The 16,024-nt window shown below is 39.8% G+C and overlaps 1 protein-coding gene across 1 annotated transcript; it reads right to left on the minus strand.

The window, feature by feature from the left end:
• Window positions 1-14,210: 14,210 nt before the first annotated feature.
• Window positions 14,211-15,734, minus strand: LOC148055303 (uncharacterized). The gene is given in 1 exon segment (XM_087761359.1): window positions 14,211-15,734. A coding segment is annotated over 1 exon segment (1,524 nt).
• Window positions 15,735-16,024: the final 290 nt, after the last annotated feature.

The raw sequence follows: 16,024 nt of genomic DNA on the forward strand, positions 1-16,024 counted from the left end.
AAGGGTGGAAAATGCAGATAATTTCCTACACTGTTGTCATCCTTTTTTTTTTTTTTCATATTGTTAAGGGCTAACATTGCCATCTTATTACTTACATTTCCCATGGAGAAAGAGAAAATGTTTTACCTGTCTTCTTTTAAGAAAGGAGAGAAAAGGAAAAGAAAAGAGAATTTATCATAAGTGAAGAAATTTTGTCCCAAGAGAGCTTTTACATGTTAAAAGTGACGGTTATTAGTTTTGAAGTGGAGACATGTAGCACGTATTTCAAACTTCATGGTTCATATTTTCTCAAAATCCTGGAAAAGTGCACAAAATCAATATGAAAGGTCAGTGCAGTACTTCTGGGATTAGAATATTTACATTTATGAAATTGGTATTAGGAGTCTGTTCTGCAATGGACACCAAATTATTTTACAATATCTCCCCAAACAGTTTTCTTTCATAAGGACAGCAGGTGTTACAGCTTCACTTTGAAAACAGCTGCTCCCTAAATTAAGCTGCTCAAAATACTATATTTTCTAAGGGGCCTCATAAGAAATCCAGTATAATTATTGGCTTGAAAATTCCCTTCTTCATTTGAGGTCCTTGGTGATACATGATATACAATAAAACCCTTGTGTTTCAAAAATGCAAACTTTCATCTACATTGATCATACTGGCAAACAAACTGGATTAAATGTGTTGCATGCTCAGTTATTCAAACTCAGAGTTTGGTCCACTAATTTCATGGGACAAAGCAAAGATTTAGCTATCCATACCGCCATACTGTAGCATTGATATATTCCAGCTGTTCCAGGCAGTCATTAGTTTGGTCCAGCGGGTTTTGGACTGTTCTTTCCAAACCCAAACATTATATATGGTGCCTGTAAAGACAACTCTGATACTTGGAGATTAGTCAAAAGTTGATTTTTTCAAGAGGTTCTAGTTGCTTTGTACATTTTCTTTTGTGCACTAATTTTCCACTTTTTAATCTAAACTCCATTCTGTGGTAATCTGTCAACAGCTGCTACTAAATAAGTCTTTTCTCCAAAGACAGTCACAGATGCTATAAAAGCTAAAGGGTGTCCCAGTGTCTCTGGATAGCTCTTTGCCTAGATCCAAGCAATGCCATAGTTAGACATGACTGGGTTTGGTGTTTGCATTGGCATGGCTGTATGTTCTTGGCCATAGTCTACATACACTGTTTGCCCTCATGGCATTTTCACTTGGTCAGTGCCAGGCAGACAGGTTAGCTATGAGTTGAAAAAGCAGTGTGCAGACAGATCCAAAATGACCTTGTAAAGTCAGACCTCACCAAAGCAAAATCGGAAATTTCTACACCAAGCAAATGTGGGTTTACCAATTCTGCTGCTTCTGGTGGCAGTCTATCATTTCTGGACATCTGACTGTCCAGATGGAGATGTTGGAAACATGGCTAACCCTCATAAATTAACTGTATGGTTTATGTGCAATAGGACCAAGTGAAATGGAACAAGGATGTGAGATGGATTAATACTTCCTACTGTTGGCAATTGTTGAAATGGTCTTCTGTTTGTTTTTATTATATTCAGGAAAATAAATCTTTATAATTCAGAAATTAAAAAAAAATACGGTGAAGAACACAACTACCTAGTTTTCTTGAATTTTAAGAGTGAAAGGAGTGGTGAATGCAGCACTTTCAGGGAACAATTCATCTCATCCTAAAGTAAGATAATGCAGGCATTTTCATTTATCATGACTGTAGTCCACAAGGCTGGAATGAAATGCCACTTTATCTAATACTGGTTATGCAATGGCAAAGAAAAAACACAGCTCACTTGTTTCTTTCATTCTAACTTTCTTTCATCATGTTTCCTACTTCCAATTTCATCTGTTCTGTGAAACCTAAGAATCTATGTATTAACTGAAAAGTTTTCTACAAAATCTGGGAAAAATAAAAGCAAGGCGGTAGTTAGAAAGTTAAGACCATATCCAGATTAAAAATATTCTCTGGCTGGAAATTACATGTGCATGAGTAATGATTAGCATTGGATTATTAGCTCAGCTAAATTTATGTATAAAATGACTTGTTTTAAACCAGTATTTTTGTCCTGATTTTATTTTCACGGTGAAACAGAAATTAAGGAAAAGACAGTCTTTTCAAAACAAAAAATTGCCTTCTGAGGGTGTTTCAATCGCCCTTTAAAATATATTCCACCAACTTATCCAAATTTTTAACTAAATTATTCAAATTTTTAACCAAATCAGGAGAATAAAATACATTAAAACTACTTTTCTTGAATTTTAAGAAAACTTCACTTGTCTTTACATAGAAACTTCTCAAGACTTACTGTCTACAAATATCTAGTCTCTTCTCTTGCAGCCGTAAGATATTTTGTTGATTTGGCTTGAAAAAAATGGAAAACACAAGCATTGATGGAGGCTGATAGCCAAATACAAGCTGGTTTACAGCTTATCACAAACGCATTGCCAAAACTTTAGCTGCCAAGACACATAAATTGTGTTCCAGGCTCAGCTGATGAATTTTATGTCGGGCTGGGCCAGCTGTCTTAGTGAAACATCCTAACTCTGTGCAGTGCCCAAATCATCATTCCCAAAGGACTGAGTGTTGACATTTTTGTTTGGGTACATAAAGGCCATCAAAGCCTGGCAAAATGCTGTAACTATATCTCCAGATGGTGATACAGCATGCTGTCACTTGTGACATACCCTGAATCAGCAAAGTCTTCCTTCAGGCCTTCTTGTAATACCACAACAGGCAACAAATGCCAGTGACTCATTTCCAGATGGATATCTATATCCTGATTAGTATTTTTAAAATCAGTAAAAGCATAATATTGTTTATACTATGCTAGACTGGAAGTCCATCCAGCCCAGCATCTGCCCTCCAGAAGTGATTGCTGGCAGCTGCCAGGAGGAGGACATGGAACAGGTCAGGTATTATATCCTACATGTTGTACAAGTTGCTTTCTAGTTCAAATAGATTCCAATACATAACAGTAGGAGCAAGGCCTGTTGAACCCTTAGACTGAAAGCTGTGAATTTTCACCTAGATATGCTGACCATATGCTGAACTCTTACTTAGCTACAGGAAGGAAGGCCCTGAAACTGGTGCAAACCAGGAAGATAAGTTAGCCAAAACCATCAGCAGAAGTTGCAGCTAATCAAGATAAGAAAGAATGACCTGCCTGGGGACTGGGAAAAGATCCAATAAGGAACAAGAAGACCCCAGACCCAAATATTATCATTGGACCAAAACATCGCATGAGGGGAGGGGAACTCAGACTGTAAGGGTATAACTGCCTAGCGATTTCTTTGTTCAGGGTCCCTCTCTGGAGGCACCCAGCTCGAGCTGCTCTCCACCGCTGTACCACTCAATAAATTCACCTGGTGTACGTCGTGTCGAAGACTCTGCTTCAGCGAAACCTAGGGCTGAGCCTGGAGGGAGATGAAGCGCCCGAGGTCAAGTGTGTGTGTGAGTGAGGAGTTGAAAAGGGGTGCCCATCAGCTCAGTGGAGCTGCCTGCTGCGAAGGGACTCCGGTCCTAGCAGTTAAAGTCTTGGGTGGTGTGTGTGTGTGACTCCCTGGATGGTGTGTGAATGCTCGGGCGGCTGCTGCTCCCTTAACATACAGGTATTAGGTGGATTTTTCATCAAGTGAATCTAGTCACTTTTTCAATCCATGTCCACTTTTATCATCCACAATGTATTGTTTCAGGGAGATTAATAGTTTAATTGTGTACTACTTCAAATATCTCCTTTTTGTGTTAATTTAATAATGTCTATGCCTGATTCCATTTGATAACAATTTTCTCATTAAATAACAAATTAGAGTTTATTACACAAAAGGGTCTGGATTTATGAGTTTTCACTTTACGACATTGTAGAATGAAATATAGAGTTCAGACTTAGTCTGTTATACTCTGCACTAGAATTTTAAAAGTTAGACCGACAGCTATGGATTTTTGAAGTACCAGAGTCTTTATTAGTTGTATTGTTGTTGTTTATTTCCTTTTATTTATGATCAGTTCTTCAGACCCAGGTTTAAATTATAATAGTAATGAATCCATAACATGTTTTGTTATTGAACATAAATTCTTTTCTGTGGTGTATTGTGCTTGGACTGTATGTGATTAAGGTTATACAAACAGGTATTTCACTGCTCACTTTAATACCTAACATATGATATTTAACACATCATGTAAAATAGAAATATCTAAAATCTCTGCTCAGCAAAATCACCTTCAACTAGAAAAAAAAAGACAGAAAACAGCTATGAAGCTATTTGAGTGGATGATGAAAATTTGTGTCCTCTTTTCGTCATTTGAGGAACATTGTGTATGATGAATCTATTATTAGCAATTGCTCTCTGAGATTCAGAGGAAACCACACTGATGATGATCACTGACTTGCAGAAATGTTTTGGTGTCTGATCACATAAGCTATATAAACACAGGTCTGCTCAGAGCTTTGGTAGGTTGTGGGCCCAGATCAAAGGAAAGGCTTGAAGGACTGGAGCCATGTGTTCATGAGTGAAACATGCCTTTAACTAACTTTGAGCTGTTGCCTGTTCTAATTCCAAGAGTTTTTGTTGTTATGTTAAAAGCAGTATGTGTTATCCCTCATTGGTATGCGGTACTACAGGTTCTTCACAAAACAGCATATCTTCTTCTCGCTACATCTTCCCTACAAAGTCAATAAGTGCATTGAATATAAACTAGCATGGGTACCTCCCTGCAGCTTTCAATACTTTCATATCTCTTATTTATTATATGCTACACTGCCTGCACTACAAAGCTGAGTTATTAGCTATTATAGCTAATTAATAGCAGTATTATTTTGCAAAGTGATAAAATAATGTACACACTTCTTGTGCTTCAACTTTCATAATTCCTGTAAGTATGTATAATAAGTGCTTTGGAAATTTTTTCCTGAGGAAAAAAACAAAAGGCAAATCCATGTTCCTTGTGATACCATGCCAGCAATGCGTATAGTATTCGTGCCAGTTCCTTGAAACAGCATTTGTTAGAATCACACTTTCCACCTTGTTAAATGCTACCATAGATGATAAGCTATGCACATAAAATCCCCTAAGTGGGTTTTCTTAATCAGTTTTTAGATTATCTTTCCACATCTGAATGAAAATGTGCTTATTGTAAATAATAGCTCCCGTGCCTTTCCTGGGCAAAGCGGAGAGTATTTAAAATTTGATTCAATCAGAACGGAAACAAGCATGGATATGAAAGCTGCTGTTTAGAGGAGGTAAAATCACTCCAGATACTCAGTGAAAATCACCAATGAAAGGGCAATGATGGTGGTGTTTTGCCAGCCTTTCTTTGACTAATCTGATAACAAAGCATTACAAGCTGGCAGTTCTGTTTCTTAGAAGAGGGGAGATGATAATTTCACACAGTGATCTCATTTTAAGTATCTTTTGTTTTGTTTTGTTGTTATGTTATGTTTTGTTTGGTTTGGTTTGGTTTGGTTTGGTTTGGTTTTACTAGCCCTTTTTATACTTAATTACATTCCATGCCAATTTTTCACAGGGTGTAGTAAAAGAAATACTAAGAAATACTAGCAGGTCTCTAGCAGAGATGCTGAGTTAATGGTTTAGGGAAGACCAACAATATAGGTGCTGGTGTCGTGTACTTTAAATTTTGTCCTGCTCTCAATGGCAACTGGGCTATGCAAGGAAGTTTTGTGTGCTCCAGTAGGCCACTGTGATTTAAGAGGTGCTATACATGGAAACAACACAGTTGGTAGCTGACTTTGGCAAATATTGGGAAGTACATTTAGGGGAAAGACAAAGTGGGATCTCTATGTTGTTTGGAAAGACCCCCAACTGGAAGCTGTAGACAAGACAATAAACATGAATAAACAAGAACAAAATGTAGCTGTTCCCTTTATAACATGTCTTTTCTAAAACTTCATAAAATTTTCTCAAATCTCCTGTCACCAACTTCCAAAAGTTTCTTTTTTAAATGCATTGTTTTAATAAAGTGCAGATTTACATGAAAATAAATTACAAGTAGACTTGTTGGCTATGGCTGTAGATCAAGTCACTTTTTAATTTTAACAGGTTACATTCACTGTTGTAAAGAACTTTATTTCAAAATAGGCATATGTTATTGTCTTCAAAAGGGACAAGAAACACTTGCATGTGTGTATACGTGCACATAATAGTAGTTTATAGGCATACCTAAAAACTAAAAGATTAATGAAATACCTCTTACCTTTAGCAGGAGGCAAAATGTTGGAGGAAAATTTAAACTAGCTCACAGGGAAATTAGGAGATTCAGTCTACCTTGCAGCAACTTTCTACTTGCTTCATGGAAATCATGCTGCAAAAAATGTATCCTAAAGCAATGATGTCTTAGCATCAGATTACTCACTATTGATTGCTTTTTGTATTAATATTACCAGTATGGATATATAATTAAAAGAGTCTTGTTTCAGCTTTGGTTAAAAATTTAACACTCTTTTTCTTTCTGAAAGGTTAATAGTCAACCTTTTTCTTGATTATTTTGTTTTAAAAGTTTACTTCAGTAAAACTTGTGAAGTGTAGACTGGCCCTTTTCTTCTTTTTCACTTTTTCCCTGGAGGATAGGAAATTATTTTTATTATGTACTAAACAGTATTGGAAGTGGAGGTATCAGATACATCAATCAAGGTCACAAAGCAATATTCCTCTGCTCATATATTCAGCAAAATGTGTTTAAATGACAGACACTTCACAGTGACCAACCCTTCTGAAGGGTCTGTTCTTAAACATATAGCAAATTTCTTTGAGGTTTGTATGTGACTCTTGCCTGTGCCTGAAGATAGGAGCTTCTTAAGTAAAGCTTTATTGACTGTATAAAGTTTATCACCATTCAGTCAGGACCAAATTAAATCTGCGTTTGTGTCCTGCATATGACATGTCATATAATTGAGCTGTTTCACAATGCCTTAACCTCATGCAATGTTAGAATTACAGTCCAACCCTCAGGGTTCATAAATAATGCTGTGGGTGGTACATACTATTATTACTTTAAATGCTAATAGTTGCAACTGTTGTTTATTGCCTGGAAATCGAAGCCTGATGGACACAGCTCTATGTGTTCATTAATGTTTCTCGGCATACCACAAGTAAGAAAATACCAAAGCACTGTATTGTATATTAAATAAACTGTGTATTTTCCTGTGTGTTGTTCCATCCAGTACATGTATACATGACTCAGACAACACTCTGCGGCTTTAGAAAAGATAGGCTCCTTCAGCAGCACATCAAATCACCAAGCAGCTCTGCATCTGTGAAGAATTACTTGGATAAATTGCCTGCAGAACAAGGGATGTGAGACTAGCCTTTCCAAGCTGTACTTGGCCTCTGGGTACATCTTAGACATGCAACTGTCACACAAGAATCCCCATTGCAATCTCATTTTTGATAAAATGAATCAGGAATAAATGGATATAGCAGTGCTAATATGGATGATTGGAAAATCATGGCTGCAGATTTTAAGAGAATCTATTAATTTTTTTGCTATTACTTTTCTCCATTATCATAATAAAAAAAAAATTGTCATGATATCACCAGGAACATGTGTTTGCTTTTTGTTTCTTACTAATTAAATATTTTCAAAGCATTTATTATATATTTTTACACAAATTATAGAAAATGAAAAAATTTAAAAAATTAAAGTATGTAATGATGTCCTTGCAAATCTTCCCATAATTAATCTTGTTTATATTCCCTCTCATACTTGAAGAAATATAAAAGCCTACATATAGGTTACCAAATGGGAAACAGCAAAGTGCTGAAGGCTTACATCTGTCTTGGGTAGTTAAAAAAGATATTTTTGGGGCAGACAGTGACTGGGTAAAGTTACAGATATGGATAAGATACTGACAATCCTGAGAGGATTTAGTGTGCTCCTTACATTGCTACTGTTGGGGGCCCATCCAGGCAGCATCATTATAATGATTACACTAACTGGATCCTCTCATCTCATGGCGATGTGTTTTGTATTGACCATATATCAAATACTGCCATAATAGGTTCATGGTAGTATTTGAGCACCTCTACATATTCGATACATTAGCAATGACAACATGGCAGGTTTTGGCTTTGGTCTATTTCCAGGTTATTGAAAACACTGCAGAAATTTTTTTGGTGGAAGGAAGAGGAGAGAGAAGCAGAGAGCAAAGAAGAAAGAGGTAAACAAAGAGGTCATTTTTGCTTCCCAATGAAATATATCTATTAAACTAAGAACGCCATCACATCTTGTGATGTAAATTCAGTAACATCACAAGCATCTTTGGACCAGACAAGTTCAGCTTACACAAAGTATCCTATTTTGATACTTTCTGTGTCTTAACTTTGAGCAGAAAAGGAAATCTGTCACAATCTTTCTACTTTGGAGGTTTGAAGGTAGGCCACAGAAAAGAAGTTTCTAGGACTGGTGGAAGTAAGCTGTCTCTTTCTTAAAGAAATTTTTTTCTGTAAGGAAATGTTAAAGCTCAGTGTATATATACAAACACACAAGTATAACCACATAAATATGTGTGTGTATATATACATATATATATATATATATATATATATTTGTTCTTGAGGTACTCATGAATATCATAGTTTCTTATCTGATGATTAAGATAGGGATATGTTAAGTCCCGGTCTGATTGTCAGGCTCGGGAAAGGTTTGTAATGATCCCAAGGGCGAAATTAAGACACAAACGAGGTCATATGCCGCCAATCAGATGTTTTATTGGGTAAATATAAAAGAGTAAAGCGATAGGAAAGGCAGGAAATATTAGGAGGAAATTAAGCAAGCATTCAGAGAGATAAGCAAAGGATAGTCACCACCATGGACCCAGCGGCGTCCCGTTGGTCCTGTCTTCAGTTTTTCGGTGGTGGATGGCCACACTCAAGTTTCGTCGTGCCATCTTTTATCTGGTGTTGGAGAGGTAGTTTGCCCTCTCGTTTCCGTTTGGTTACCCAGGGCAACATCACGTACCCAACACATGCACATCTACTGGTGGGGCAAGTGGCCTGACCGGATACCAGTTGGTGTCCTATTCTTGGTGGTGCCTGATAAGCCAAAGAATGGCCTGCTGCTTCAGCAAGTTTGCACAGGTTTCCTTGCCAGATGGTGCTACCTGATAAGCCAAAGAATAGCCTGCTGCTTTAGCAAGTTTGCAAAAGTTTCCTTGCCAGATGGTGGTACTTGATAAGCCGAAGAGTGGTCTGCCCTCGGGTCTTGTCAGACAAAAGAGTGGTCTACTGTCCGGTCTTATCAGATAAACACACACAAGCAAGCTTTGAGACAATTGTTCTTAACACTTCAGTCTCTTACACCACCCCGTGGCTCAAAGATTGCTGTCTTGACTCGCAGATCTCTGCCTTCATGGCCCATGGTGGTGATAGAGGGAGAGGATAGTAAGATATGAAGAGAGCATTTGTTTACACAATTTTTACAACTAAAGGTCTTGGTTGGTACACTGCATGGATATATTTAACATTGTCTGGTGATGGGGCAGCAACAAACTGCATGTTAGTCACAACATGTTGAATTAATTGAACAAAACATGGAATGATACATGGTAAAAATAATAGCATTGCTAAACCACACAACATATAGAACAAGATACGCTTAACCCAAGGGGTACCTGGAAGCCATGAAAAGGGATCAAATTCCCAACCTTTCCAGGTCTGAACAGGAACATGGGCTAATTTTCTTATTCCAGAGGTTATTTGTTTAACAACTTGACCGTTATCATCTATTTTTAAACAGCAATTAGAATAATTTAATTTACCACAAACACCTCCTTCTTCAGCTAGCAGGTAGTCGAGAACCATACGATGTTGCAAAACTACCGTTCGCATTTGTGTGGTTTGATCTGCCAACAGGTCCAAGGCATAAGCAGCTTCATTGGTAATAATTTCTAAAATGGCTTGTAGTCGAATAATGCAATTTAAATTATAAACAGGTTCTTGAGCACCGCTAATCACTTCATTGGGGTTCCAGGTGGCAGGCCCATAGTGTTGGATAATTCGTTCTGGGGGCCACTCATCCTTTCCCCACGATTGGCTGCTACCACCTGCTATAGCAGTATTAATAGATCTTTTGTTCCATGTAAGATCATCATACAATTTAACACCCAAATTATTATCATCATTCTTGGGAAGCAGAAAAAACAGGGGATGAATTACTCCAACATAACATATTCCAGACCACTTTGCTGGTAACACTTTGTATGCATGGTGACCACACACCCAGTAGTGACCCTTTAAGGCTCGATGGCCATTAGCAAAAGGTCCTTTCCATTCTTTTGCTGATTTGCCAGCGTGTCCATTGGATTGGAAATATGTAGTGTTTTTTGGCCCAAAAGGATTACCATTTATATTACAATTCCAAGTGTTCGAATCATTTCTGCACCACTTACATCTCCATGCTCCTGAATAGGGACTCCAGGTACAGTTGATGCCAGCAGCTTCTTCAAAGATAGTATTGTTTGTAGGAGACCAGAAATAAGGGAATCCAGACCCATATCTAGATGGGTCATACCACCCCCAGTGGACATGGTGGCCAAGTTTTGCCCTGCTATAGGTCCAGGTACAATTACTTATTCCAACAAAGACACCATTCTTTTGAGTTCGATTTAAACAAAACTGTCCCTGAGCTGGATATTGTATGGGCCAGGGTGGTGGTGACTTTTCTTCCCAATAGGTATTGTTTTTTACTTCGCTATAATTGCTCACCAGCCATACAGGTGAAAGGGGGACGGAGATCCACAGCCAGCTTTCCAGGCCAAATGGTCCTCCACACACCCAACAATTTGTAAGGTTGAATGCTTGAGCCACAGAATGACCTACAGTCACAAACTTGTTTTCCCATTCTCGGTTAACACTTAAGGAGCGAAAGTTTCCCCTGGAACCAAGGGTGAAGAAAACTGTCGTCCAAAATAATTTCTGTGATGAAGTACAATACATCCTAAAAATACCAACAAACCAAATGAACAGAATTACAATTTGCTTGGCGGTCTTCAGTTGTAATTCAGGATATTGTTTTCCACGAGGTTTGCCTGCAAGAAAAAAAAAGAAACATTCTCAGCTCGTTTTTTTTTTGGAACCGGAGGTAAAAGGTTACTATTAAAAGGATGGGAAGATCCATCGAGTGTTGATTTTGTATTCCTTCCCATGGGCATCTTTTGCTTTCCAGGCATATTTGTTTAACGAGGTTTCAAGTACTAATGGGACATTTCCCACAGTAGGGAGGTCCACTAAAACAGGTTGGCCAGGAAAATGGGAGGGACTTTTAGGGTGGTCAGGGCCTGTAGGGGCTGGAACTATGGTTGGGGCTTCTGGGCAGAATGCTGTAAGTTTTGGACATCCATTTATTCCCCATCGGGTGTTAACATAGTAAACAGCTTTTTGCAAGCGTTCTGCCCAGCCAGGTCCATGGGGTCTGAGGAAGTGTTTGAGAAGACCATTAGTTCTTTCCACTATCCCGTTAGCCTGTGGCTAATAGGGAGTGTGGAAAATCCATGCAATTCCTTCTCCAGCTGCCCAATCTTGGACAGTTTTGGCAGTGAAGTGAGTGCCATTATCTGATTGAATAAACTGGGGCTTGGGAAAGGTGCTAAACTCCATTTTAAAGTTATTACTGTATTCTCCCCGGTTGCCTGAGCAAATGCTTTTGCTTGCACCAGCCCTGATATTATTTCTACTCCTACCAGGACATAATGTTTTCCCTCGGATTTTCAAAAAGGACCAATGTAATCCACTTGCCAAGTTTCCCAAAGCTTTTTCCCTTGTCTAAGGTGTAGGGGGGGTTCTTTTAAGGGATGTCTGTCTAAACGACTGCGGCATTGGCCACAGGCTGAAATGCAGGTTTGACAGTTTTCTCGAGTGACCGGCCAACCTTTAACTTGAGCTTCCCGGTAAAGATCTTTGGCTCCAGTATGTCCCCTTTTTAGGTGCAGCCATTCTAAAAGTCGTTCCCAATCTTCTGTCACTGGTTCATTCTGCAAAGGGGCGAGTTGGGCTAACTCGTCAACTCTGCTATTCCATCGACTGGTTGGAGTGTCATCAGTTTGGTGAGAGGCTACCCACGCTACAGCAAAGTCTCCTTGTCTAGCAATAGCCAAAATGTCCTGCCACTTTTCCTTTTGCCACACGGGTATTCTGTTGACTTCTCACCCATTTTGTTCCCAAAACGGAAGCCACTCTGTGCATCCTTTAAAAACAGCAAAAGAGTCAGTGTAGATATAGACCGGAGAAGTAGATTGAGCTTCATTTTGAAAAACATGCCACACAGCCACCAGTTCTCCTACTTGTGCACTGCCTTCTCCTTCAGTAATTATTTTTTGGTCAGTTTTTGTTTGTAGAGCAACAGCACGATATTTCCAAATTTTACCCTCTCGCTTAGCAGAGGCATCAGTAAACCAGGCATTTTGTAATTGTTCTGAAAATGAGGGGGCTACTTGCACAAAAGCAGGAAGCTCATTCTCCTCTTGGTTTGGAACTACTTCCTCTTGGATGACTAGACTTTTAGCAGCACCTTCAGATACTTTAAAGATGTCACAATAATGTTCTATTTGTGCATACCATTTCCGCACTGAAGCTTTGTGCCACCCCCTCAGGGGGAGATGTCCCGGCTAAAACAGCTTTAATGACCTTGAAAGGACCTCTAAGCACTATGGTTTGTCAACAAATGGTGCGCTCTGCCTCTCCCAAGGCTAAGCTGACCACAAATAGTCCCTTTTCCCATACAGTATATCGCTTTTCTGCATCCTTAAAACTGCGGGAATAAAATCCAATGGGTCGAGTGGGTCCTTTGGGGCCTTTTTGCCAGAAGTGTATCGATAAACCCGACTGGGCAAATCCCCATTCAATCTGAACTGGGTCAGTAGGATGGATTGGGCCAAGAGCCTGGTAATTAGCTGCCTCAAATACCAAAAGCTGTAAAGCCTCTTCGTGGACTGGAGTCCAGTCCCATGACACACCTTTTTGCAATAAATCATACAAGGGCCTAGCAATAATAGAAAAGTTTGGAATGTGTTTTCTCCAAAATACAAGTATTCCTAGCACATGCTGCAATTCCTTCTTTGTCTCGGGCATTTTTATCTGATCTAGTGTGGAGAGGGTATCCTGAGGAATACATGTCATTCCTCCTTTCCACCAAATCCCTAGAAATTTAACTTCATTTGAAGGAGTCTGAATTTTCTCAGGTGGGATCTTTAACCCTAGGCTTTCTAAATGAGTGATAATGTTATCCTGTGTTGTCTGGACTTTTTATGTTTGACTCCCTGCAATTAGCACATCATCAATGTATTGATAAACTTTAACCCCTTCCTCTGATGGGATTAGTTCTAATTCTCGTGCTAAAGCGTGGTGGGCTAATGTGGGGGAATGTTTATATCCTTGAGGGAGCCCTGTAAAAGTAAACTGTTGCCCCTCCCAGGTAAAAGCAAAACAATCTTGTTCCTGTGGTTGCAGAGGGACCATAAAGAACATATCTTTAACATCAATAGTTGCCATAATAGGATGTGCTTGTTCCTGAATAGTGGCTAAGAGTTTGGCAATGTTTGGTACAGCAGCTGTTAACGGGCCTGTGTTTGCATTGAGCCTTCGGTAATCGACTGTTAGTCTCCTCTTCCCATTTGGTTTTCGGACTGGCCATACAGGAGAATTAAAGGGAGAGTGAGTAGAAACTACAACCCCCTGTTCCTTTAATTCCTCCAGTACTGGGGAAATCCCCTCCCGTGCCCCTAGGGGCAAGGGATAGGGTTTAACATTTGTTAATCTTGAAGGGGGAAGTAAAGGTGCAGCTTGTAAGAGACCTATATTTATCAGTGGCACACCAAAAGACCAGCTTCCCCCTTTATTGTCTGTCCACACTTTACCCTTCAGGACATCAAGCCCTAAAAGAATAAGCGGGAGCGGCCCCACAATCATTTCCACTGGAGTGGTTGTCTCCTCCCCTGGTAGCTGTAAATTGACCATAGCCATTGCCTGTGCTTGAACATTACCGAACGCATCTGCCACAAACAAACGTCACTTAGACAATGATATACCTCCGCGCGCTGCACCTTCTGTCTTGATGGCTGAAATTTGAGCACCAGTATCCACTAAAAATGTAATGGGTACTCGTCTAAATCCTACAAGGCAGGTGATTAATAAATCACCTCGATGAGCTATAGTGAGCTGTCTAATATACACCCACCACTCACTACAAAGGGGCGAAGGAATTAGTTTCCTGTCAACCTTTGGGGGGCAGTTGAGTCAGTCAAATTGATTAGGGGTGGGGGTGCACTAGGAACTGGACTCTCAAACATTTTTACTTTGGCTGCTGGCTTTTCGAGCCACTCTAAAACTAATTTTTCAAACCTATCAGTTGGTAACCCGTCCATAAGATCTCGAGGAACACCTTTCTGACACCCTACGGTCCATAAGCTAACATGCTTGTTTGAGATGTTTCTTCCGCCAGAAAGTTTAACGAAGGGCACTCTTTTTTCATTTTCAAGATGTGAGGGAGGCTTTATTTCAGTACGTCTTAAACCCTTCAGGTCTGATTTTGGGGATGGGGTACTAAATGGGCCATATTTTCGCCCGTAATTGATTAACTCCTGAGCAACCTCTCCCCAAGTCCATACTTTAAAATTTTGGTTCCTGCGATCAGAAGTCGCCAGTCCAGCTAGTGTGGTTGAGACCTTTTCGCCCTGGGGCATTGCGCTAATTGTACTTTGTAATTGTATGCCCAGAGGTTTTAAAGATTCAGGGAGGCCCCTTATCAGGGGGGTCATTTGTTCAGGGCCCACCGGTATCATCATCGGGGACTCCTGTTTGAGCTTAAGCTCACGATGATACATCATTTGCAAACATGCCGCTTTCTGTATATTTTCTACCAATTGATCAATTGATCCTGTGATAGCAAGAGGGTCTCCTCGTTCCAAGGGATTGAGGCCTCCAGCCCAGTAAGCTGCCCTTTGGGTTAGGGACCAGGGAGCGCGGTGATCACCGGTAGTTAAAAACACTCCGGGCCCCCAATATCCTTCAGCTTCTTTTTCACTTAGTAATACCTGGTCCCCACCTGACAGCGACACCCTCCATACATATTCTGTTTCTGATTCCCTAGGGGTACGGCCAAACTCCCTTTTTAATTTAGCTAATTCTGTAGTGGTATACGGCACTTCTTTTGTAGTAATTTGAGGGGAGTCATCTTGGTCATTGTCATACGTGAATTCAGTTTGAACCAAAGGTTGGAGAGAGTAAGGAGGCATCTCTAATTTGTCTAATCTTAATTTCATTACTTCTAACTCCTCGCAAGGATATACAATTTTCTTTTTGGGGGGAGAATGGCTGTCACCACTTTCGCCCATGAGGAGTTGCTCTTTAAGAACAGATTGCATATAGTCTGCCTGGGCTCTCTCCTGCTCTAATTGCTCTTTTAAGTTTTCAACTTGTCCTTGCAAAGATTGGACAAGGGCTTGTAAGCACTGTATGGTCTGAGACTCGGCACTACGCTGCCAGTCTCTTCCTTCCACAGCTACAACTACACTGGCACCCAAAACGGCGCATATAATTGATTTTCCTTTTCCGGCCCGAAGTTTAGCGTCCTTTTGCAAGGCGTTGATTTGGTCGGTAATACTCTGCAGAATATACCAATTATCTCATGCCCAATCAATACCTTGTACTGAAGGGCATGCATTATGTTTTTCCAAAAAGTTATACAGCACCTCCCTGTCCACAGGGATAGTGTTATCATCACCCATTTTCTACAACAGCACACTTCAAGCAGGTTTAGTATTCAACAAGTGAGGGTGATTGTCTCAGGGAGGTAACACGTGTTAATTTTCACAAAAGTTTCACCCTCTACTTCCCTGAGAGGTAGCACGTAAGTCAAACAAGTTCAATATTCAAAGCAAGTTCAACATTCAAAAAGGTGAGGGTGGTCGTCCCAGGGAGGCAACACGTAAGAGTTAATTTTCACAAAAGTTTCACCCTCTACTTCCCTGAGAGGTACACACGTAAGTCAAGTAAGTTTAAAGGTAAGACAAACAAG

This window comes from Nipponia nippon, unplaced genomic scaffold (assembly GCF_047370975.1).
Source record: "Nipponia nippon isolate SJK-2023a ecotype South Korea unplaced genomic scaffold, ASM4737097v1 scaffold_24, whole genome shotgun sequence".
NCBI lineage: Eukaryota > Metazoa > Chordata > Aves > Pelecaniformes > Threskiornithidae > Nipponia > Nipponia nippon.